The 25,931-nt window shown below is 42.0% G+C and overlaps 1 protein-coding gene across 1 annotated transcript in view; it reads left to right on the top strand.

Moving 5' to 3' along the window:
- LOC128768625 (testican-2-like) overlaps positions 1 to 25,931 on the top strand; it is a 39,452-nt gene that overhangs the window by 10,966 nt on the left and 2,555 nt on the right. The window contains exons 2-9 of the mRNA XM_053881622.1: positions 15,154 to 15,199; positions 19,202 to 19,316; positions 19,867 to 19,969; positions 20,292 to 20,410; positions 22,855 to 22,970; positions 23,788 to 24,006; positions 25,160 to 25,222; positions 25,740 to 25,877. Of these exons, the coding sequence (XP_053737597.1) occupies positions 15,154 to 15,199; positions 19,202 to 19,316; positions 19,867 to 19,969; positions 20,292 to 20,410; positions 22,855 to 22,970; positions 23,788 to 24,006; positions 25,160 to 25,222; positions 25,740 to 25,877 (919 nt within the window). The remainder of the gene's footprint in view (positions 1 to 15,153; positions 15,200 to 19,201; positions 19,317 to 19,866; positions 19,970 to 20,291; positions 20,411 to 22,854; positions 22,971 to 23,787; positions 24,007 to 25,159; positions 25,223 to 25,739; positions 25,878 to 25,931) is intronic.

A 25,931-nucleotide genomic window follows, 5' to 3' on the forward strand; every position in this document is an offset into this window, starting at 1 on the left:
GTGTGTTTCCCCCTGAGCTCAGTCGAAACTACCTGTGGAAATCTGCTTGTTGCTCATTAATAAGTTGGAAAAAAACAGGTTTACGCGGTCAAATCGAGGCTCGTCTGGTACTGAAGGTGCTGAGAGTTTGGACTCTCCAGATAGAATTCACACCGGAAAGAGCAGAGAGAATGTCACATGGCTTTCCAACTCAAGCGTGGGCTGAACTTAATTGAGTGGAGGGGCTGTTTCTTTTGAGGTAAAGGTGCTCTTTTTGGTGCAGGAGAATAAACGCTGATGTTGTTGTTTTATCTGTTTTACTTTAAGATGCAATTAGTCTGTCACACAATTTCTCTCCCAGAACAATTTTCCAGTAGACTTCCTGCCTTTATTTAATGAGTGACATTTCCAATGGATTCACTAGGCAATAAGCGACTGTGGGGGGTTGTTACGTGGTGGTTGTCGGGTTTTCATTTCTAGTTGAAAAGTGCTTGTTTTGGAAGAGCTGATGCAGAAAATAAGGGTTTTACAACGTCGGAAAACAAGATGGTGACATCCATCCATCTATCCTCATCCGCTTATCGTGAGCGTTGGGATGAAGATTGATCGTACATTTTTTTTTGTCTCAGCTCTCTCTTACTGTTACAGATGTTGACATCCAAGACACTAATTCTTGCACGTGTCTGGTTCAAATAGAAACAAGTTCTTAATATATCTGTGGTGCAATTGCGTCCATATCTGCAGCACGCAGAACAGGATGTTTTTGTTTTGTTTTTTTTCCTTTGGACGTATTTCATCGATTAAAAAACCTCTACTTCCTGTATAGATTTGGAGAAGCCACCTTGGATTACATGCTTTGATGAGGATTCCCTGACTTTCTGACAAAGAAATCTACATCGGTGACCGCACAAATGTTCCATTAGCATCTGCAGCCTCAGTGACGTTACATACAACTTTTGTTTAAGATCCTTATCAAATTTAATGTAGTTTAATATAACAACAAAGGTTTGTGAAATGTAGTATAATTTTTTTCTCTTTTGTGTTGTTACGCTGCATTGAAACGTGGCCAGTGTTAGCATTTAGCGCTTCATGCTTTATGAGCATGTTCCACATGTTAGCACAGAGGAGATATTTATTTTTTTTAGGACCTGATTTTCAATGAATAATCTGATTAAAATCTAACTCCTCGGCAATCTAATCCAATCAAATATGAACTGTTGTAAGAACTTAACGTTATGGGAATTATAGTCTGAGTGGTGGAACACCTTTGTACCCGCAGGTCGTGATGCGCTATTGAGGTTTCATGAAACAGTGTCCTCATTGTCAGAGTTCAGCCGGTTGAAAAAAATGACGTGAGGTTTTATTGAAACAGCTGAAAGTGTCATGCAGTGGTGCTGAAAATGAGGGCACGGCTTCACCAGGCCTCACCAGGCCATCACTACCTGGAGGCCATGAATAATAGACAGCAAGAAATGATGCTGTGGGTCATTTGTGATTATAATGTGGACCCAATGCAACTGGTGGAACTTGATTATAATGCACTCCCCAGCTTTTAACATTTCATTTAATCATTTCTTTTTCAAGCACTTTCACTTCACAGAACACAGTAAACTACAGTTAAAGTCCCCACCTTTGAAACTAACTAAACTCAGTAAATGGCATCTGATTTATACAAACTGTTTTGGCTGCCTAAGTGGTCACCACCTATGCCTCAATAAATCAGAACACACTTCCGACTGCACATGAATTTGTGGGATGATACGTTTATATCGTCTGGATCAAATGAAATTCAAATGCAGCGATAATGGAGAACATTTAATACCGTACTCAAATGCAGATGGACGCGTTCCATTATTACTCCTGATTGGACCCTCTTCATCAGTGTCACTGTGACATTCGTCGTACTGACAGACTGAATTCCCCCCTTTTTTTCCATGGCTGACTTTTGAGTTGGTGAAATGTCAGGTTGAATAATTAGCCTTTCCAAGGTTCTTTTTCCGGCTCTGTTGTTCATGCATTATTTATGATGGCATCTGCCTGAGAGTCGTCTCTGAACTGGTGATGCTCCTGTGTGCTGCAGGCTGAGAGATAAATGTTGCCACTCTGCCTGTCTGTCTTCATTCAAGGCCTGGTGGAGGCACAGCTGACACTTAAATGATGATCTGGCCTTTTTTAATAAATGCTGAAATGTATTATTGTTCACTTGGAGTCAGCGCTGGAAGCTGTAGGAGCTTTTAGCATGGATCTAATGGTCACCTGAATGTCGTGACAGGAGTTGTTGGAAGGTCACTGACCTGGTGACACAGAAAATATATAATTCATAATTGATATGACTAAAAGAAGGGAGTGTGTGTCTTTCCTTACAATCCTATGACTCATACCGAATCATAGCTTTCTTCATCTTCATGCGTGCAAAAATCCATTCTATATTGTATTTATATATATTTCATATCCTCAAAATATGCATTTTATGTAGCTGTGGAGTGAAAGAGTGATGAATTAGCAACATATTAATGCAAGGGTTTTTGTCGCCAAAGGCTCCCAAGCATCAATACTTAAATGCCTCAACACCTGGTGAGCTTGATACATCAAACATCCTAATATGCTTCTCTAGATTACATTTTGTGGCTGGAAACCCACTCTGCTGATCTGCAAGGTGAAAGAGAAAACAGCTTTTGAGAATTTTCTTTTCCAACTAGCACTGAGGAAAACATTTGTTGAATGCATTCTACATTTTCAGAGCTCAACTGACACCCATTGTTGGGCAAGTAACTTGAAGTAAAGTCAGACAGCAATACATGGTAACATTTTATTGGAGTAACTGTCAGTAATGTTCATTAAAATAAAGGATTTAAAAAAACTTTTGACACTTTCATGTTACCTGAGCTTGGCTCTACATTCACAAAATGGGGATATTCTCAGTATGTTGGAGAAACAGCTGCAAACCAAATCAAATGATCTCCCTGCCTCACAAAATGAATGTATTTGAACACCGAGCGTGGTGCCACACCAGAATCAAGCCAGTAACCAATATGAAGTGATGAGATCAGAGAGAAAAACAAGAAATGAAATTGAAAAAATGGCTCTAACTTGTGTATCTCTTTCACAAAACATTATATTGCACTGTAGGGAATCGGCAACAGCAAAGACACCAAAGACACTAAACAAAGCACAAAGCTGCACCACATTTCATGTTCACACAAATGAAGACTACATGCGTGTGGAGTCACAGTTTCTACCCTATTCTCCAGCCTGGTTTTAAAAAACTGCTCTGCAACAATCTGTTAAAAAAAAGCTGCTTCTGCTGTCCACACAGATTGAATGGAAACCATTTGAAAAGATGTAGTTCATATGCCAGGACTGCAGAGGCACTGTAGTGCTCTATCAACAAGTAAGAACACGACACGATGCATGTGCAAATGCAGCGTGTGCGCTAATCATTAGAGATAGCATAAACAAATCGACCATTGGTGTTTACAGACGACAGTCACCTGCGTCGTCATTTCAATAAGTTCATGTTTGGTTATAGTTTGAAAAAAAGTTTGAGCCGAATATATACTACCCTCTTGTTCGAAGCTGAAACCCCTACAATTTGTTATTACGTCATGCGGTGGATGTGCTTCTGGCTGTAGTTTTTAGGGGAAACGTCAACGCTGGTGGCCTGGTGAGAACATTTTCATGCTCAAGTGAACACTAAATACGAGATTAAAGCAAACGTCCATGTTGCCAGCGCTAACTCAAGGTGATAGAAGTCATTTGCCTCAGGCCACCAATCAGTTTCTGTTAAAGCGCAAGTCACATGCAACACAATTAGGTCAGGCGGCGTCAAGAACTTTGAGGACGTGCTCTTGCCTGAGGAGAGTCACTCCACTGTGTTGGAGACGCAGACAGTCTCTGGCTGCCTTGAGTTTCAGTGTCCCTGAGCTGCACAAAGAGAAGCGTCAGTATCTGTCGTCAAAGAGAAAAGCGGTGTCAAGGGCATGCTGGCGAGGGACTCGCTTTCTGTCTTCGCTTGAAATAGTCACCGTGGCATGTGGTAGATAGTTTTATCAGTGTGTGCGTGTGTGCGCGACGCTGTGAGAAATACACACCAATCTGAGTCATTTGGAAATGACCTTAATCAAACAGGCTGGGATGGCTGGGAGAAGGCGCTAATAGCTTTTTCCTCGCTTGAAAGGAGCCCAAAGAATCTCATTTATGAATGATACAGTCTTTGCGAAGGCAATAATGTGACGTCTCCCTGTTTTACTCGCATATCAGGCTGTCACTGCAGGGGATTAACACCATCAGCTGCCACAACAACCCAATTTGTTCCCATTTCCCTGGCAGCATATTTAACTTTGCCTCCCGCCGTGAGATTTCCACGGCTCTCTGACCAGGACGTTTGTCATCATTATTGTCTCTTCAGTGCCCTGCTGTTGATTTGTAAACATGTGTTTGGGGATGAAAAAAAATGGTCCACAGTTTATATCACTCAACATTTTGTATGCTTTCATGGACAAAACTCTTACTATGCATCCTTTACCAAATGCTTTTACCGCGTGTAATAGTGGTTCCAGAGCATCGTCCTGTCATTTTTCCAACATGAGCTTAATATCAATTCTGAAATTGCATTCATGTAGCAATATATTTATACCCACATGTGACATTCAGGTTTCTATTTTCAAATTCAAATGATTAAAAATACAATATTTATTTAGCCGTTTTTTTGTTTGTTTTTTTTTTAAACTTTTTTTACAAGAATAAAATGTTTTATTGCTGGTGATAGCCAGCATAACATAATCTGATCTTTTTGTCTATAATAGACAGGAAATCTGAGGTAAACAGCTGTTAAAATGTGATATTTCACTTCTCTACTCCTGTCTCATCAAAATAAATGTTGTTTTAAGATTGAATAAAAAAACTTAAGTTGTTTGATTCAAGTGTTCACTCTTTTTTCATGCATGTTGAGATACAGTCATATCACAAATCATAAAAAGTAATTTATTATTTTCAGGCTGTTAAATGTTAGAATTGCAGCAAAATCATCTTAAAACAAGATATTTTATGCTATTTTTTTTGCTTAAATGTTGTATATTCTACTTATTTTTGGGCTGTCAAAAGTCACATTTAAGCAGCGGCGGGCCGTGCATTTTACACCTAGGCCTTCACTCAAGTCCAATCATGGATGTTTTAGCGATGACATCACATTATATCGTGTGGTGGTGCACCGAAAATTGGTGCACAGAAAAATGCTCCCTGTCAAAATTTCTGCACCAGCATATATTTTATTTCACCTGCATCTCCACAACATCAACTTAATGCAGCCCAACGTTAAAATGAATTGTCCACCTGTAATGTCTCCGCTCCATGTCAGTGAGGGAAACTGTTTTCAAGTGTTTGCATCTCTTGTTTTCCTTCTTTTGCAAATTAAGAATGTGTGTGTTGTTAAAGCTGTTTCAGCATCCTCACTATTCCAAAGTTCCCCTCGGCTCAGCGGCCAGCTCCAACAGAATCCATTTTTCTCGATCCTCCTTTCCAATTACAGCATCTCTCAGAGCATGCAGTGCCTTCATTCAGCTGTGCTGCAGCCAAGTGCGTCCAGCGCTGTTTGATGTGGCTCCTCGTCTCCTACAGGCTGGGGGGATTCAGGGGAAATAGAGGTTAATGTTAGTGATGCAACTTCCTGAAATTCTGAAAGGAAAAGCCTCGTGTCGCGGACGTCTTCAAATGTTCTTCTTCACACCAACTCCCAGGTCTTATCTGCCTACCAGTGGAAGTGCTCTTGATGTAAAGGGATTGTGCTGGCTGCTTCACTGCAGACAGTCGTCTCACCTGCTGGAACGCCAGGCTTCCATCGCCTGCAGCCCTGCAAAGCACTCAGCAGCTCAGATGATCAATTTGATCCAGCTCTGCTTAAACCCACAACACTGTTTTGTCGCAACGATAACACTCCCTTTATTCTTACTTGATCTGTGTAGTGTGAAAAATCCAACCACCTTTCATGTATCTCCTGCACCTTCAACTGCAGCACAGCAACACAGTCAGATGAAGACATTTTTAATGTCACATTATTCATCTTGAAAGAGCTGAGGAACATAGGATGGAAGTGAATTAAGTGAAATCTGGTGATACATGGGGCATGGATCATAATTCTAAAAATATGCCCTTCTAATGTCATTTCTGTCTAATGTCACGCTTTGTACATCACGTGTCAGCAGTTACTTGACCACGAAGAATGCGCAGAATATGATTTTTAATTCATATTTTGATTAGATTAGATTAGATTAGATTAGATCTCTCTCAATGTAAACATCTCAACACGTATATAACAGTATGTCTATAACAGTTTCAGTGTGCCACTAAGTTTGCATTGTTTGCCTTCTCACATAACTTCTTGCTAACTTCCAGCTAACCACATCACTCACACTTGTTTAATGTCTCATCATGAGATCTAGTTTTAAGGGGCTCTGTAATGCTTTCCATTTTTGAGTTGAAGAAATGGAAATAAGAAATAGACAGATGAAACATTTAGTTAATATATAATGAGGTCTGAAAGAATGAGATTCAGTCATTTTTTTTTTTGCTCTGACACAAAATGGCTCGCCTTATAATTTTTGTGACCTAATACGAACTGACATCACAAAAGCTTGTAACCTGCAAAAGCTCAAGGCATTGAGACGCACCGCACTGTAAGAAGTGCCACTGTTTAGCCGTGCCTAACTTAAGCCTTGAAAGATTAATAATTGTTTTTGACTTTGTGGAGGAGGAATTTTGGTCTTTCTTAAAAAGCCTGCTACGAAGTCTCCTTGGATTAGACCATCAAGTGTCTGAAGCAGCATGCAATTCTAAAGTTTTGACTCGCCATATTATTACCTTTTAAAAAACGCAACTTTCATAAACATAAATGGGGTGAATTTGCTACTCAAAGTGCTACAGCGCTGCCACCGCTGAGTAGAAGCAGCAAGAGATTTCCAGCAAGCTGGTGATGTGGCGATGAAGTTTCATAAATCAGTGCTGTTATTTCAGAGCCCTCTAGGTGGCATTATCTGCTCAACAACTATTTTTGTAAACCATTTTTGTGAAGCTTCATCGGACCATCTCAACACAGCAAGCCAAGGTCAGTGGTTAAGGGATGTTGAACATGAAGACTTGGAGTAAACAATGTGCACATTCAGTGTGTCTTCCTGCTCAGTGTGCTTCAGTCATCAGTACTACACAATACACTCTCACCTAGCATCACTGCATGTAATGTTTGAGATCCACTTCTTTAACCATGGGTAGCCAACTTCAGTCGTTCATGTAAGGAAGCAGTGTGAGCATATAGATGCAATTGCAGTCTAAACGTAAGGTTCATGAAGACTTCATATTTCCTCATCGTTCTTAGTGTAGCACCGATGAGGTGTGTAGTGTGAGAAGACTCATTGCATTTCAAGAGTACCTTCCCTGATATGGCGATGTGCATTTAAAGACAGGGCCAGTTGAAGTTCAGCGAAGCGGACTCTATCTCCAGCACTAACTCACCAGCGATCTGAATCGAGGCGCCATGTCTGACACAGGAAAGACGAGGTGGCCTCTCGCGTCTGCCCCGTAACTACAGAGACGCGGGGCAGATTTACAGCATCCTCCGCCTGCGTGCCCTTTAGCTGCGAACCAAAGTAGGCAGGGAGACGACACTAATTCCATGACATTAATCAGGTGGGGGACATCGCAGTGCAAATCGGGGCTGAGGAAGAATGACATGCTGACAATATCCTGCCAGTCAGTGATCTGCTAGCGCACCAGCCTTGGCCGGGATCAACGGAGGAAGAGCAATCGCTCTTGTCTTTACACACACGCACGAGCAGGATTGCAGGTCCATCCATTACATGGTATTTATCTTGTCCTGAGCAGAGTAAATGTCAGTGTGGAATTGAGTAAATGACAACTGGAAATGAGAAAAAAGAGTTCCAAATGATCATTTGGCCCACCATCCTGCTGCTGAAGTGCTATTGCCGCCGGTAATATCATCCTCAGAACTCCATTAAGGAATATTGTTGGGGCGGTGGGAGAGGGGGAGACTTAGCTGTGTGGATGAGGAGCTGAGAACAGCATTACTGCACATCCCTATTTCAAGCATGAGCGTGTGGATCTGAAAGCCGTTAGCAAAGCCGATGAGCGTAATCACAAGCAATTCCAACGGCATCCTGAAGTGATGCTCTGGAGTATGATGTTAACTAAGAGTTATGGCCCAAACATTCAGTAGGTATCACAGTACCTACTGTGACATCATTAAGACAAATCGGCTTTGACAAGGCACTGCAGAAATATCACTGCAGGTCGATCCAACACCTTTTCATGAGGGAGTCACGATCAGCCAAGATCGGTTGAGGAATTGAGTACTCCGGTTTCCTCCCACAGTCCAAGGTCTATTGGTAATTGTGCTCAAGTGTGAATGGTTGTCTGAATGAGCCCTGTCACTGGCTGGTGACCCATCTTTGAGACATGTCTAGTTGGGATGAGAGTAATAAGAGTCAGACAACAGATGAATGAATGAATAATAAAAGTCCTTCATCGTTGTCATGGAGTACTGCTTGTGCTGAATATCTATTTCCAAATCCAAAGAGCGTGATGGCTGGTTAACAGAGGTTAGCAGAACTCAAATGGGCTGGGATACACAGATAGCAACCTGATCCGAAACCTGCGAATTGCCTCCGTACCAGACTCAGCAAGTCGGCTGCTATTCAGAATCTGAACATCATATTTCGCACGGGATCCTGGCTAGATGTAGATGTGGCCCAGATCTGACCCACAAACGCTTCAGATCTGGCAATCGGAGCCTTTCCAGATGTGATCCATTGTTCGTCATGTGGTCTGGATCCGGAAAGGAACCCTGATGGCCAGTGACTAGATGGAATAGATGGTCTTCTGGGCGCCCGAGGTGCCGTGGTTTCTCCCCACATTGCCCAGTTGTCTTTTCTTTAGCGTGGCTTTAGGAGTGTTGGCACCACAACCCGTCGTGCCTATTATTAAAGAGCACTTCCACCACTTATTCAACAGGTCCCATGATCTACTGCAACAGTTGAAGTTCATGGCTACAACATATAAGTCAAACATAGCTAACCTTCCTCGGCCTCCATTACTTTCAACTTTGAATCTTTATCCAATCAGCAGACTGGAGATCTTCAAGTTTCGAGGTTGGTGTCTCCCAAATCGCTGCCACGTTATCAAGACAGGCTGCAGCTGAGCGGATTCTTCAAGAATCTGGGCCATGGAGTTGCACATTAACGCTGTGATGTTTACACCACGATGTTGCTAAGTGATCACCCCTTTTCTCATTTATCACATTTGTCAAGTGGAAGCTCGATTTCTAACTGAGCTGCCAAAAACATTGTTCTCATGCGCAACTTGTGTAACAAACATTAGGTTCCTAGTCGGAGTCCTGCTTGGGCCTCACCTGCCACCTGCTGTGATGAGTGGATATCAACTCCTGTGACAAAAGGTTCCTCATTAGGACGCTTTTGAAAACATGGGGAAAACTAGTGTGATAAAATGATAAAAGAGCTACAACTGTATACAGCCCTCCTAATAGATACATTGCTATTACTACAGAATTTGTTCTGCTTGATTTTCTGTCTTTGATGGAAGTTTTGGTTTGTAAACAGCATAACTGAGAAATATGTCAATGGATATTCATCAGATTTTTTTGGTGAGAAATAGTTTGCTGCTTGTGAGTTATTGTAGTTTGCTGGATTTATGTTGTTCCATGTGGATTGAAGATGGTTACTTCATTTACTGTCCTGCTCACACGCTCTGCTACGTTCAGAACCAGGTAACAATGAAAAACTTTAAAAAACATAACATGGAATTACAAAAAGAAATCATCTTTCATGAGACTGTGGTGAAGAAATGTGTTGTTTTTGTTGTTGCTGTTGTTCATCATTAAATATTGTTGAGGTTACCGGGTAAGTTGTTGTTGAGCAAACGTCCTTGGTGGTGTTGTGGTTAAGACTGCACTCGAATAATGTTTGATGATGAGGAGGATTTATTTCCAAAGATGTTTTTGGAAGGGTCTACCGTTGTTAAATTAAATGAGAGATCAAAGTGTCGAATGATTTTGTTTACATAAGAATAACGGTTGTAATAAAAGATTGATTTCAAATGCAGGAATGGAACCCATTGGTATAAAGAATGTCAAATGTTTGGATTTCTTTTGTTACCATTTATGGCATGTGAAGTTTTACAATGACAAAAGATGCTGCTCGGACACTCAAGTAGAGTTCACATCCTGGCTAGTTTTTTGCAATGAGGCGACACAGTTCTGGATTTATGGACATTGATTTGATGAATAAAATAAAATAAAATAAAATAAAATAGTATGAACTGTTTTAAATAGCATAACTGTACATCAACTGCTTCATCAGACACCCACTAATGTGTGGTCACATGTGAGGTATTGTGATCATTGTTATTTTGAATTATGCCTATATTATAATTATTGTCTTAGTTTCTATCTGACTTGGCGCATGTTTATTAAGTATGCAAACATCATTACACCATTTGTTGCTTTAATCAGTTTCTCCAGTGAAGACACCATCTTGAACCTCACGTCTCTAACTCTTTACTTCTTCATATTATTCTTCAGTTTTACTGTGTCGTCTGGACTCAGAGACTGAGTTCAATATTATTATTCTTTGTATACATTTTCATAGCTCATAGCTGGGACCAGAAACATTTACCCTATTATCTAGATAACAGTGGATATGTGGACAATTACTGAAAGTATTTATCATTCTTCTTGTTATTATTATTAAATCTAGTGCAATGTCTTCTATTTGTATTACAACAGTGACTGAAATGTCAAACCCTTCTCCATGACACATTCAAAATCAGATTGTGGGGGCAGCAGCCCAAGCAGAGAGGCCCAGACTGATGATGCTGTCATAAGGAAAAAAAAATGCAAAATGATGTTTTGCATTAGACAAAAATGCAAAACATCAAAGAAGAAACATCAAAAGAATATTTTAGTGTTCCCTTGGACTTGTTACTTCATTTCCTTCTCAGCTCTGTCCTTGTAATTGAAGAGTAATAATGTTACTGCAGGCGCTGCCCTCAGTGAGATGCTGTCGACATTAGCTCTTTCCTCTATATTTGATCAACCGTTCCCTTTCTTAGCTGGAGGGAGGCACCACTGACACGCCCAAACATTGAGCTGCCAAAAACCCATAAACTCGATGGTTCAGCTCCTCCATCATGCACAGCCAAGTCCCTCTTGACCCCCCTGGTGTGCACCGCAGAGATATTAGTGTGTGTGTGGTGAAGTGCGGCTACTTCACGGTTATCAGTGGTGTTTATGTCACCGGGGGACTGAGCTCGGGTGGGGTGAGATAGACATTGACCATGAGGGGTTACTGTCAGGCTGGAGGCCAAATGTTGTCCGCCTGCCTCCAGCAGGAATCGTGGCAGCATCTGGATCGTCGAGCTCCATTAACCTCCAGGCTCGGCTCTGCACTACAAGCTTGTTGACAAATGTGCAGAGCAGGTGTTGTACATGAGAGAGGACTCACGTAACTCAAGAGACCCCCGTCCTCAACACTGCTCCCTGATCTCTGCCGGCCCCTCATGTTTGGCTCGTGTAGCGTTGCAGCAGCAGCCTGGCAGAGATTCAGCCGAGCAGCAACCTTGATGAAGGACTAACTGTAGCCACAGCCGGGTGTCCTTGCTGTCACACTGCTGCAGGAATGAGATAAGAGCTGGAGGACAGGCGGCAGGACTCCCACCGGGTGCTCCTCGTCTAATTTCAGAGAATGGCTCATTAATTGCAACATCGGATGCAAAATGACATTTTGTTTTTAATAAACAATTTTACTATTAAAAAAATAATGAGTTTTGTGGAACAGTTTTGCTTATAATTCAATGAGGCTGGATCATTAACATCAGATTTGTTGTTGTTTGACAAGATAGTAATTTAGAATTCAATCCAAATTAATTAATGTAAAATTGAAAAAAAAATCTGTATCCATAACCATGAACTCTGAGCCATGAAGGACAGAGAGGAGATCCATGCTGACCTCCACACACTGCACTGAAAATGCATGTGTCTTCAAGTTCTGATCTCCATCGCTATAGCAGCAGGCTAACCCAGATCTAACCACTTCAGACTGTGGTCTGAGCTGTGCACCCGGACCTGCACCTGGGCCTGCCGCTGAATAAGAATGGGAAAGGAGGGAAAATGCAGGTCAGGCTTGGAGTACATTATCCGGGAAAGCGGTGATCTTGGCTGCATTACTGCACAGCCAAGCTGCCAGTGTTGTCCATTACTGCCGCCTAAGACCATCACCCAGCGTCAGACCTTCAGTTCTAGTTAGTGTAGTGTGCCTTAATGCGCTACTACTATTAGCCTCTGCATTTCTCTGCAGCCACCACTACCCACTGCTGCGATGTCAGAGCAATACAATTTGTTTTGACTATGTAAGCAACACAACCAGTGACGCAGCAATTGCGAAACATTGAGAAATGAAGACTTAAATCCAGTTATTCTGAGAGTGGCTCCTGGGAGTGAGCCCGTAATAGAAATGAGCCCATTTCTATTACCGCATGGTTTATGTTTCAGAATGTTTCGGAGCACAGTTGTCAATATTGACCAGCATTATGTGATGGTCGCTGTTTGTCTGCTTGATAGATGATTGCAATAATACTAAATAAAAAAGAAAAGTATTTCAGTGAAATGTTCGGTGGATGTTGCTAATGGGACCAGAAACTGATAACAGTTCGGTGGTGTTCCGGACCACCGTCTGGATCTACAATTCTTTAGAGACCAGCTGTTCATTTGACTGTTAATATGGGTGAAAAAGCTACGCCCTCAAAAAGTAGACTTCACATCTCAGGTTGAAAAACTGGTTTCTTGGATACAACATCTGAGACGACCCTGAGATGCTGCTGCAGCAGAGTGAGGCTTTTAAGTATGTCCAGCACCATGGTTTGTCCTTGATGGAGGAGCTATTGCTGTGTGTGTTCCAGGTTAGTTAGGGCTGTGAGTGTTTATATAAACTGCAGTGAGACTGGAGCAGGGAGGGGTCGGCTGTAGTGGGGTCTGATGTGTAATGCTCTTGGCCGAGAGCCGAGACGGTGGAAAGGAGTAAAAGGAGGACCATCGTTCCTCAAGGTTGTGTCTGACAACGTCGGCCAGTAAACATACCTCCGACCCAACGGGACGGATTCCCAACAATGCAAATCAGAAGTGGGTGCAGCTTGGCTCGGCTCACCCTTGTCTTCAAAGGACTTTGGCTCACAACCTGCCAACGGATTCGTAGTTTTTCGGGACTTTTGCCAGCTGATGGAAGTGGCAGCTGATCATCCTCAGTTAATAGGCGCCCATAATCCTCGGTAAATGTCTTATGTCGTCTCCTGACTTGTGTTTGCAGTCTGGCTGCATCTGGGCCAACAGCTTCGCTGCTGTCATTGTGCAAACACTCCCAGTCGTGGAGGAAAATAAAATCTGTTTGATTCTGTTTTCTTTCTTTCTGACAACATGTCTCTCTCGCTCTCTCTTTTCCATGGCATCCCTGCTCGCCCGTGCTGCAGGAGGTGGAGGTGAGTTTTCAGTTCCTCTCATAAATGTGAGACGAATAATATGACATTTCACTCAGAATCACAAGTGCTGAAATGAGGAAAAAACATGGGAATAAATGCTGAAATATGAACAAAATTTGTTTTGTGGAAAGAAATCGAAACGAAAAATTTGAGAAAACCTGGAACAGCATTGAAAATATATTGAAATGGAACGTATGAACATCAGCAATATGTCAGGAAACTGTTGTCGGAATTGGCAAAATAGTCAGAAGGTTTTTTTTGTGTTGTTTCTTTGATGAACATATTGTCCTCAATGTTGACAGGACAATTCTTCATGATACATTAGTTTTTGGTTGGAATTATACTTATGAATTCACATCAGAAATTAACAGAAAACTTGGTCATGATTCCCATTTCTTCTCAGCGCTCCAAAAGTATCAGCTGCACCATGTCACTCCGACTTGTTGCTCACTCTCCATCTGTAATTATCCGGCTCTCACTCTCATCTCCTGCTGTCCCCTGAGCACAATCACACCAAGTTAAACGGAGCAGACTGGATCCTCGGGGTCTTCTCTGAGTTACTTTATCTTCTCTGGCCCGACACACACACACACACAGAGAAATGGGTCAGAGCAGATACAGCAGCAGGATTTTTATTATCATTGTATTGCAGCGCTGCCCCGGATTCAAACTACAAGCCAGTGTGAAGTTTGCAAATATTCCCCCTGAAGCAGAGCTGAGCGTATACAAAACTAAGGGAGAAAACAAATATTGTGTATTAAGTAAAATAAGCAAGTAAGAGAAGTACCGTACAATACAGGTCTCACCATCGCTCCATGTTTGGCAATGCTAAGTTGTCATCCTGTTCAGTCAGTCAGATGTTTTTTCAGTTTTTGTTTAGTTTAGTTTGAAAGACTGAGCAACTCCACTGTTTAAATAAAGGATTTTGGTAAAGTTTTAAAAAGTTCTGGGTCCAAACAAGGACATCTGAGTGATCTGCCCGATGTTCCATTTAATTAAATCCTCAGGGAGCAGCCAGTAATGAAGTTTCACAGCTCTTTAAAAAACCGTTCAGGTGATTGATGCGGCAGCCAAGGTTACATATATATATATATAGGATTATATATATCCATATGTCACCAGATTTATTAGTTCAGCAGTATGGTGTATCTTCAAATTAGCCGTGTATTCATTTACAATCTTGCCATTCTTCGTGTGGTGTTGAACTGACATGAACTTGTCTCGTTTCTTTACTGCGGGATTGTAAGAATTGTGTCAGACAAAAAAATATATATGTTGCAGTTGGCGCACTCTGAAGAAAAGGTGACTGTAAAAGACGGCTTAAACCGTTAAACAGCAAGAGTTGCAATAAGAAAAGGATACTGCCATAATCTCATGATAGAATGATGCCGTTGTCACATGACTAATAGAAAGGAAACTGTAGCTCCAGAAGTTGTGACCACAAAAACCGCCATACAAGTAACAAACATTGTCATTCATGAGGGGAACCCCAGAGTTCTCCCATCATTTCCACATTATCCTCCTTCATTATTGATGTTCTTCGGACTCTTCATGAATCTCACCAGCCGTGTTTGTCGCACATGAATTATTAACTCCATTAATGCAGATGTATTTTCTTTGCAGGATGACTACATCAAAAATACTGATGAGGGCGCCGCCTCTGACGAAGGTAAGTCTCCTCCCGTTGGGTTTGTTCCTGCTCTCAAGAAGAGCAACCTGATTTTTTTTTTTTTTAAATCTGCTGGTGTTGCTGATGAGACGGTCAGTAGTCAGTTTTGAGGTCACCCTGCTCCGGTCCAGGGGTGTCAGAACGAGTATGGGTCGACATGTCGAGAGTGTGAGGTGAGAAGGGAGCCTTCAGTCAGATCCATTAGTGTGAAAAGCTGAGGATAATTGCTTTTGTTGCTGAGAGCTGGCGTCAGAACTCCCACGAGGTGGTCCCGCACCTGCAGGTGGGGAGTCGCTATGAATCAGCTGTGGAGGAAGATCTGAGTCTGCAAGCAAAACGCTCGCCTGTCTTTTTGAAACGTGCTACATCCTTTACGCAAACTGAACATTTATTATCCAGTTCAAATACATTCTCAAATGACACATTGGAAGGTAATGCCTCTGTTATTACAGAGGTGATGTTCCAGTCTTATTCTTTTGTTGTGCGCTTAACCGACTTCAATGGCACTGGGTCTGCGCATACCTCTGCCAAACCGTTCATTTTTAATGTAATATCGCTGCCTCCAACTCAGATCATTACAAAAGCTCAGTGATGCCAGCTGGGCAAAACTGTTTTGGGGTTAGTATAACGTTTTTTGGGGATATTATCTTGTTATTCCATTACATTATCACACTGTTTCATGATATTGGGTTCGAACGTTAGATGAGATGAACAGCGAGAGCTTGCTGGACCTTGCGGCATTTGACAAGGTGATGGTAGTAAGGGGACACTCTTCTGTATTATTTCTCCGGTAGAAATGAGGGTTGTCGTCATTCATGTGATACTGAAACTGAAAATAGTAAGTAGTTTAATAGACCTTCACCTCTTACGATCACAAAAAAGGCAGTAGTATTGCAAAATGATGCAGTAAGTATCATAAAACAAAAGTAAAAATCTAGAAAATAATGTGATAATACCAGAAAATAATCACAAGAATTAGAAATAATGGACTAATCCAAAAATTGTTTTGCCCCACAGGCAGCTCTGAGCATCAGTACATTATATTTGCTTAATTTGTGTTCATAATATGAGGACAATGAGCTATAGCGGACAGCAGGTGGCAGTAGCGCCACTGCTTCTCTGACAAATACAGAGACGAGCTGAAGAAGAAACTGTGTGTTGGTAAATGAATTAGAAAGCCTCCAAAATATTGGTCAGCATTGCACCACGTGATGTTTGCGTTTCACTAAGTCAAAATGTTTGGGTTCTGCTCATTTTAACTGCAGCTAGTGACGTGACCGGATGTGTCATTTGTTTCATTGGAAAACAATGAGGGAATCTTTATTATTCATCATCAACGTTTGTTAATACAAACATCCTGAAAACCATCAAAATCAAATCACCTCTACATTGGCCAATCCCAGTCAGTCCTGAATATCTCATAAGAACATCATCAATTCTCAAGTAATTCAGTTCTCAAAGTGGCAAAATCATGATTTGACATTAACGTTGAAGGTGAACCTGAATCTGAACATTTTTTCTTTATATCTGATCGTAAATGTTTGTGAGTGAGCTGTCTTTATGAACAAGAAAATAAAAAATAAAATAAAGTTATTATTACTACTATGAATAATAACAATAATAATAATAATAATAATAATAATAATAATAATAATAATAATAATAATAATAGAAAATGGCTTGGATGCTCTGACTTTTTCCGATCTACTTTCAATATTCCTGACATCAACATTATTTATTCATGGTTTTAATATTTTCTTTCTATTTATAGGATCAACATTTATTGGTTGGTTGCACAACACACATCTTTAGTTGGTTTGTATATTCTTCTGGCAGATGCAGAACCCTCGGGGTCTGCAGCGTTGAGTGGGCAGGAGGTCAGAAGGGACATCACACTCACGGCGCCTCACTTTGAAGCGTTGCTCAAAGAAGCGAGGAGCTGTTAGCGCAGGCATAGTCCTTGCGCAGTGGGATTCACTGCTTTAAAAATATATATAAGGCGTGTGCTGCACTCCGCGCTACGCTCATTAAGACATGACAGATTATAAACAGATCAAAGTTCCACTGGCACTAACTAACTACGATGCACCCTCTTCACCCCAGATGAAACCAGAAGGAGATTTGCACCTGCAACCAGAAACATAATTTCTTGATTCAGGAATCACCAACAAATCTGTTTTCAAACTGTGAACGTGACATTTCAGCCGATCCAACTCCTGCAGAAGGATTCAAGAGTAATAGACGGGTATTAAACTGGATGAAGGTGCCGGCTATTACTCACAAAAGGTTTCAAACCTGAGCTGAGTCGAAAGCTTGGGGCTGCAGAGAATATGTGCCGCCAATTATGTGTGAAGTGCCGACGCCGATGACAGTAATTGCAAATCCAGGGGAAAGTAAAACACTTAAAGTTGTCGAATGGATCCTGGGCCACTACTTTCTGGTATTTATCCAAGACAAATGACGGCTTGACGCCTCTTAACATCTCAATGCAACTTTTTTTTCACATGATTCATTTTGGAGATAAAAGGTTCAGTATAGCACACGCTGACTATTTAAATGAACCTGTTTGAAGATGAGTGAGGAATGGTGACGCGGGATTGACATGATGGGAGGCTGCCAATCCAATGCTGTATTCCAGGGTAGTGAGGCTTCATGAAACAGTGTCTGTGTTTTCTGAGCACGGCAGGTGACATTCCCTCTTTTAAAATGATGAAGATTTTCTTGAAATGGTTCTTCAAATCCAAAGATTTGTGTCTTCTGAAAATAAGGCTTCATGAAGCTTCACTAATCCATCACTAGGTTGTCTATGGAGGTTTTGAAAGAAGCCAGTTATTGTTTCAATTTTAATAATAGTTTTGACTATTTTATCGAATTAGATGTTCAGGTTTTGGTGCATTGTTTTAATGCCTTCAACTCCTTGACCATAATCTCGTTCCCTCTGCAGGTTTCTTGCTGCTTGTCTCAACTCAACCTCTTGAAGGGCCAATCTTAAGCTGGTATAGATACATTGCCAGGTGGTCAGTCATGTAGGGTTTTGTGATGATTGTGGTGTGCCTTCACTATATGGTCTTGCTTTTGAAAGGCCTTGTGACTCAGCGGCTCAGAACAGAGCTTCAGCATCTTCTGGCTGGATTCCTGTTGTGGTCAGTATTGAGTGTGCGCATGTGCCAGCTGCTTTTTAATTTTTAAAATCTCAAGTTCCTCACTGTCTCAGTGTTGGGGGAGGACTGAGTTAATTCACCAAACAGCTCCTAAACTTTCACCCATAGCTGTGTTAGTCAGTCAAGTCAGGCTCAACAGGTAGCTCGGAGACTCTTTGGACTCAGATGAACTCAAACATTTAGTCGTTGCATTCAAGGGAAGCTGGCCAGCAGCCACCTCCACTTCAAAGTAGCTTGTGATATTGCTGAGTCAAGGTTTCACAGCCTCAATTTCTCACTCCACCGCTGTGAGTTTTTAAACTTCTATCGCCGACTGGGTGTCACCACAGACGAGTCCGACCTCTGGCTGAGGAAGGTGGAGGACAGTGTGGTTATTTCCATCCCAGTCTGTCACCGTGGCACTGAACTGTTCAACCCTGCCCTGATAAAGAGAGGAAGGAGGGGGCGAAAACTGAGGCAAGGGGTAGAAAGCGAAGGTGGGCGGCGATGAAGTGTGTGTTTGTGCAGGGGGAAGAAAAGACATGCTGCGGAGACACTGTAATAAGTTGACATGGGGGAAGTGAGACGTGACAAGCCAAGAGAAAGAGACGCTCAGTCAGTGCTGTCAGCTTTTCTGCGTCTCACTAATGACTGCTCAGGCTCCAGGTTTCTCTGGAATCAATGAGCTCTTTCATGCGCAGAGCTGGATTCCTTCTCTTTTCATCTTGTTGTCAAGCACAGCTGTGTGGAAACACTGTAAAGCTCATAAACACACAACGAAATCATCTTTTGCCATGAACAGTACGACTGAAAAAAGAGCAAAAACGGCCACAGGTCGCAATTCTGACTGTGTTTTTCGCAGCGGCGGACACCACCAAGGACCCCTGCGTGAACGTGAAGTGCAGCCGCCATAAGGTGTGCGTCGCTCAGGGCTACCAGAGGGCCATGTGTGTGAGCCGCAAGAAAATAGAGCACAGGTGAGGTCTGATGGAACACTTGATCTGTTTGCTTGCTGCTGCTAATTCCTTTAACTGGCTGGCAGCTACAATGGGCACGTGGCAGGGGACACACTGGACAGGTGGCCAGTCCGTCACAGGGCACTTGTACAGTATATGAATGTTTGGTGGAGGATGGATTTTACCACATCAAAGGAGCCTAATGTGATGATGTGATCACAATTATCAGTCTTTTTTTATGTGTCTGAATTAAAAGAGATGAGATCAAAGTCTGTAAGTTTAAGAAACATAAATCAGTTAAAATTAGTAGGAACGTGTAGAATTTTGTTTTGATTTTTTTGTTCTTTAATTCTTTACTTTATACGTCTTTTTACGTCTTTGATTTAATAAAAAGAATGAAACTATTTAAAATTGATCATGGAAAACTACTATCAAGTTCAAGGCTTTTTCATTTAGATGCATCTTCTTCAATTGAATTATTGCAGTGTGACAGAGGAGAGAGAGAGAAAGTGGAAAATATTGTTACACAGGAATGATTTGCATGATTTCTTTTCCCTCAATAATTCTGCAGAGTCAGGCAGTCGGAGGAAGTGCGTGAAAGCAGCTGTAAAGCCTGTCCCCTGGCTGCGTCCTCCCCGGTGTGTGGCTCCGACGGACACAACTACGCCTCTCAGGTACAAGACCCCTACTTGTACGGTTTAAATGACGCGGGGGGAGCTGTTAATAACTGTCGACGCAGCAGGACGCCGCAGTTCATCCACGTCGCAGGACACCGGCTCGTGACGGATCCTGCTTTCAGCGGCTTCACTGGAACTGACGGGACTTGTTATTGATTTATGTTTAGTTTTTAATTCTGACCTTGTCTCAGACGCACTGGGAAATTGACTGCTCAGTCTCTGCAGCTTCTCATTTGAATGAGCAATCTTTTACTTGCGGTCACCCCTATGAATATTTGACCTGCCTCTCCCCTCCTCTCTGGTTCTCCTTGTCCTGCAGTGTAAGCTGGAGCAGCAGGCCTGCCTCACAGGGAAGGACATCAGCATCCTCTGCAGTGGATTTTGTCCCTGTTCCACTGGCCCCGTTAGCGCCACCAACAGTGAAACAAAACGTGGCAAGTAACTTCCCTCCAGTTGTCGAAGCACCAACTTTGAGCTGCATTTTTGATGATGAGTTCTCGACAGCAGACAGCTGAGATGCTGTAAATATTCACATTCAGGAACATAATGTCTTTGTTTCTGGTGCTCGCAGCTCACTGCCCTCACATCATAGCAGCACGAAACCATGTGGTGGATTTCCTTTTTTTTTAATTTAATGATTAATCATTGATAGTTGTTTTGAGCTGGGGTGTTTAGAATGTTTTGTCACCTATAGCTCATATTTTGGTGGGAACAGCTTGACACATGAAAACCCAGTCAATCAGGGACATTGAAATCCAGCATCATGCAATGTGTTGCCCGAGGGGTCATTTCTCCAGCACCCTGTGACAGAGGCGGAGATTAGACTCGGCACAAATTCAGTTCGAGCACTTCTTCTGAATGCAGTTCATTATTTCAGACTTCGCCTTGACTTTATTTAGTGAAAACAATAATGTGGTGAAACAGGGAGAATGGAGAGACCCAGCATCAAACCCAAGTTGATGTGCTGGTGTTTTGAAATTATTGTCTTTTATGTTCACTGACTGCTATTTATTTATTTGTCTTTCCTTATTTTGACTAAGCAGTTTGAGTGTCCTCCACACACAAAGAGAGCTGCAGCATCTAACTAGTGTTTGAATGTGAACCCTGCAAGAAATACAAAGTTGTTTTTTTTATTTTATTTTAATTTATAGCTCGAGATGCAGCGCTTCCAAACACGCATTAAGAATATATAACTGAAGCAATGTCTGGAAGAAGGACTATTAAACAGCCATACTACCATTTGTGTTGATCTGTATTGTTGTGTTCTGCATTGTGTTGAACTGGCAGCACACACCCAGAATTTTTCACAACAGCCACTGATAGCCAGCTGTGTGGTATATATTCCCCAAGCTATATGCAGTCATCCAAGAACTATAAATTGTGCTGTTATAGCTATTTACCCCTTTGGAAGACGCAGATAATTGACTCTCCCTTGATGCATGGCTTTGCTGCAGCAAACAGGGTTGTTTGTGTTCTTGCGTATGCGCACCATAAATGTGGCCCATAGTTGCAATAGTCCACATACATCATGTATGCATCGACATACCACACTACACCTCCTAATCTTATAGTTATATTGCATTTATCAGTCTTCCACTAACCGACAACCTACTTACAGTCATTTGCAGTACCAAGTTCACTACGACTACTTGTCATTCTCAATTTCTTTAAAGACTAGGTAACGCATATTGAACATGAATAATCTCGATAAGGGTGTTTGGAGAGAACTCTGTGTTTCCAGCAGAAGGTCAGGTCATGCTGAACAAGATGCTAATGCTACTGAACATGGAAGATGAGTATCTGAAGGTGAGGTGGGCAACGTCTGGCCCGTGGGCCACACGTGGCCCTTTGCCTGTATTCATCTGGCCCTCATGAGGTCGGAGCACAAGTTCAATTCTAAAATCAATATCAGGTGATCAGTTTCTTTTCCCTTTCATTTAATGTGTTATTTGTGCTTCAAAATAAATAAAAGACATTGACATGCTTATGTTGAGAATATTTAAAAAAGATTAAATAATGTAGACTCAAATAACTTGTTCTAAGCACAAAACATCATGAAATTATGACACTTTCCCTTATTTTATATTACATAAGTTGCAAAAGAGTTTAATTTAAGATTCCTCTCTTGTCTTCTTTGTCTTCATGGTGGTCACAGGAAAGAATGTTGTTCCTTAGGAAAATGTAATTACTCATTACCTGAATTACAGGGTAGTAACTTTACATATACCTGCCAGAGAAATGCAGTTCATGTATCAACTGAAAGCCCAAATTGATTTATATTGCTGCATTTATCTATCTCCTTCGGTGAGTGTATATATCAACACTGTTTTTCAAGCTTGCTTCTGACTACAGTTGCAGTTTTGCATCTTCAGCAGTATTCAGAGTCAGTAAACACTCCCGCCATCTACAGGACAAGTTGCTCCACATACATATCAATTCCGTTGCTCAGCATTTCGATCAATAAGTTGCAATTTCAGAGATTACTGGGAACCAAAAATCCCTTGTGTGGTCGAACTGTTCTTTTAATCATGTTTAATTATTTAGAGTGTACACAATCTATCACAGTGGCCAAACACTATTGATCAGTTCGGCAGAAATGCCAGCGGATCAGAAGAATGAAATGTAGCTGCTGTTCTCCATCCTCGTTGTGGAATTGGTGTTTAGTCTTCAAGGGTAATGTGGATTTCAGCAATTTCCCCCCTCAGCAGAGTTAATTGCTGGATAATAGTTTCTTGGATTGTTGTATCTCGAGGAGGCCATAGATCACGGCCCAGAGCTTCACACACCGTGTCGCACACAGACAGAGCCGTGAGTCTGGCGGCTTTTGTGCTGTGTGCTGAACTTTTTAAATGAGCAGGTTCTCTTTGTGCCGCCTCAGACAGCTGCACCGGCCAGGACCTGGCAGACCTAGGGGACCGGCTGAGAGATTGGTTCCAACTCCTTCATGTCAATGGGAAGCAGAACAACTCTGGAAAGTCTGGAATGGCAACCACTTCAGGTGACGCAGCTTTATCCGCAGATGCTGGAGGGACACTAACACAAATTGCAAGAATTGCAAGAAAACACTAGTTTATCATATGAAAAGCAAAAATCTTCATAATGATGGAAACTTATTCTTTAGAAAAACAAATCAAAAGTGGTGTTATGTGGAAAAATATTTTCTAAGCAAATATCTATTAAATATTTTATATTGAAGTGTAAAGAAAAAAGGTATGAGTAGGTATAAATGAAGGTACGAGTAAGTATGTTTAAATGATTAAGGATGAATTATTTAAAATGTTGGCATGAAAAATACTTGAAAATATACTTTTTTATTTTAAAATATTGATAAAAACAATATATAATAATTAGTAGAAGAAGAAGAAGAAGGAAATATTGTCAGTGATAAAGATGTTTCATTATTGTCGTCCAACAAAATGAGAAGATACCTGTCAAGATAACTTTGCAGACAGTAATGAAAGAGAAAATGTATTTCATATGACAAAGACAGGTAATACCTTCTTTTGAAGATAATGTAGTTTCAGGTGCTAAGTCATGATAATCTGAATCCTAGTGTTGTAGTACTGGACGTTGGTCTTGGTCTCGTTTTCAGGTTTTCCGTGTCAGGTGCATTTTTACTTGGTCTTGTCTCGACCTTGGCCTCAGCCTGGGCGGGCTCGAGATTTCTATTCAATACCAGTAGAGAAAACTGATGAATATCCTCCACACAAAATTAATGTTCACTTAAATTGAATACCACACTCCACTCTGACTGAAAGTGAAATGGCGTCACATGCCTGGATGATACGCTTTAAAACATCATTGTTTGCCTGCAGTGCTGGACAGGAGTCTGGTGGCCAGCTGTAAGGACTCCATCGGCTGGATGTTCTCCAAACTGGACACCAACAACGACCTGTATCTGGACCAGGCTGAGCTGATCGCCATCAACCTGGACAAGTACGAGATCTGCATCCGACCATTTTTCAACTCCTGCGACACCTACAAGGACGGCAAGGTGTCAACGGCGGAGTGGTGCCTCTGCTTTTGGAGGGAAAGTGAGTCACACCAGCTTTGGTCTTCACGCATTATTGGGCATACACTTTCAAGTTAAATAAGGTTACGGTCCAGTTTCATCACATGCCAAACAAAGTCTCAGTATTAATCCCACTGCTAACATATATTATTATCTCTGTAATTGTGAAGTGAGTCCTTTAGCCCGGGATGTTTGCCTCAGGATAGGCCATGAGCGTTCTTGTCTACAGTAGCCAGAGTGAATGTTCTGGCTCCAAATGTCATCCGTATTTTTGTCTTAATCCATTACTGTAGTTTCACTCTCCATTTAGCTCAGACAACATTTTCCTGAAACGAGCGGCTGCCCGAGCTCCCTGCTGAGAACAATCTGGACAAAAAGTCTTTTTCATGACTCATGTGGCACCGTGCCAAGATCTCTCTCCGTCTAATTGAGTGTCCTTCATCAACAGCTCCTTGAACTCAGCCCACGTCTCCGCTCAGGCCTGGTTCTGCTGCAGAAAACACTCTCCTCCTCCCCACCTGATTTATTTCTGGCTGGAGTCTCAGACAATTAACCCCGACAAAGGAGAGGAGAATGTATTTCCCCTAAGTGCTTCACTTACCAGCTCCATTTATTAGACACCTTTGACTCAGAAGTGTTGTTCTGACCAGCACAAAGGTCCAGGAATAATCCCACTCCGGCAGCAGACCGAAAGCATGAGACACTTTTACGGAATCTTCATCTGTGTGACGCAATCTCTGTCTGCCTGAATGGCTTCTCATTCAGTTCCAGAATGAAGTATTTTTAATGAAATCTCTATGAGGCAAAATAATCTAAGATTCATTTTGAGATTTACTTATACAGTACGTGCAATATTAATAAAAATTCTGTGAATTACAATGTGCTATAATGTTCACTATGTACAATGTGATAGGACCTCATTCTTCTCCGCACGTTTGCTTTCTTCTTGACTGACTTTAAGTCAAAGTCCTAGAAAGTGCTTGGCTCAGTCATGTGCACGCTCAGTGGGCTAGTGAACGATCAATGGCGGTCTGTAGCATGTAAACCCGAAGTCTCTTTCAGCGATCGATGAGTTCAAACTGTGTGATCATGAAGTTTATTGATCGAGATGAAGTTTGGAGAAGAGCGGCTTTGTAGACGTCTTGTCATCACTTTTCCCGCTCTCGTCCCCACAGAGCCACCGTGCCTCACCGAGCTGGAGAGGATCCAAGTGCAGGAGGTGGCGAAAAAGAAGCCCGGTAAACACATTTGTCATCCTGGAACTGTGGACTCGAAGTGCTGCTGCACTTTTCCTTTTTTTAGCTTCATCTTCATTCTACTTTGTTCAGAAGCAGAAGAGAATATTCACCATGTGGTTGGACCTTGTAAGGGGTCAGGTGAGGTCAGTTAATATATCGAAGATGAGCCTGGAAAGAAAACCCATGGAGTCAGAGACTCTTTTTAGACAGATACACTTCCGTGAAACTGCTGTGGAGGTTTGTTCCAGACGTGTTGTGTCAGACAGAATACAAAGTTTGACTTGGGTGTGACTATAGGGTCCTAAGGGAGGCAGGAACAAACAGAGCTGTCACTGAGCTGCCGCTTTCCTCCATCTTTAGGCAGCAAAAGGAAACATGATGCAGAATGAAGCCGCACTGTGGTTCTGAGAGTGTCTTCATAAGCTCATCTCGGGCTTGTTTGTTGGTGTTTGTGGGGAAGCACAAACTAATGCAGTGGCGTGTGTGTGTGTGTGTGTGTGTGTGTGTGTATGCGCAGGCATGTACGTCCCCAGCTGTGATGAGGATGGCTACTACAGGAAAGTGCAGTGTGACCTGAGTCGAGGAGAGTGCTGGTGTGCTGATCATCTCGGTGAAGAGATGCCGGGCACTCGGATCCATGGCAACCCCGACTGTGGTGAGAGCTGCTCATTTGTCATGTGATGTTGGCTGTAATAACACATCTATCTTC

This window comes from Synchiropus splendidus, chromosome 1 (genome assembly GCF_027744825.2).
Source record: "Synchiropus splendidus isolate RoL2022-P1 chromosome 1, RoL_Sspl_1.0, whole genome shotgun sequence".
In the NCBI taxonomy this organism is placed as follows: Eukaryota; Metazoa; Chordata; class Actinopteri; order Syngnathiformes; family Callionymidae; genus Synchiropus; species Synchiropus splendidus.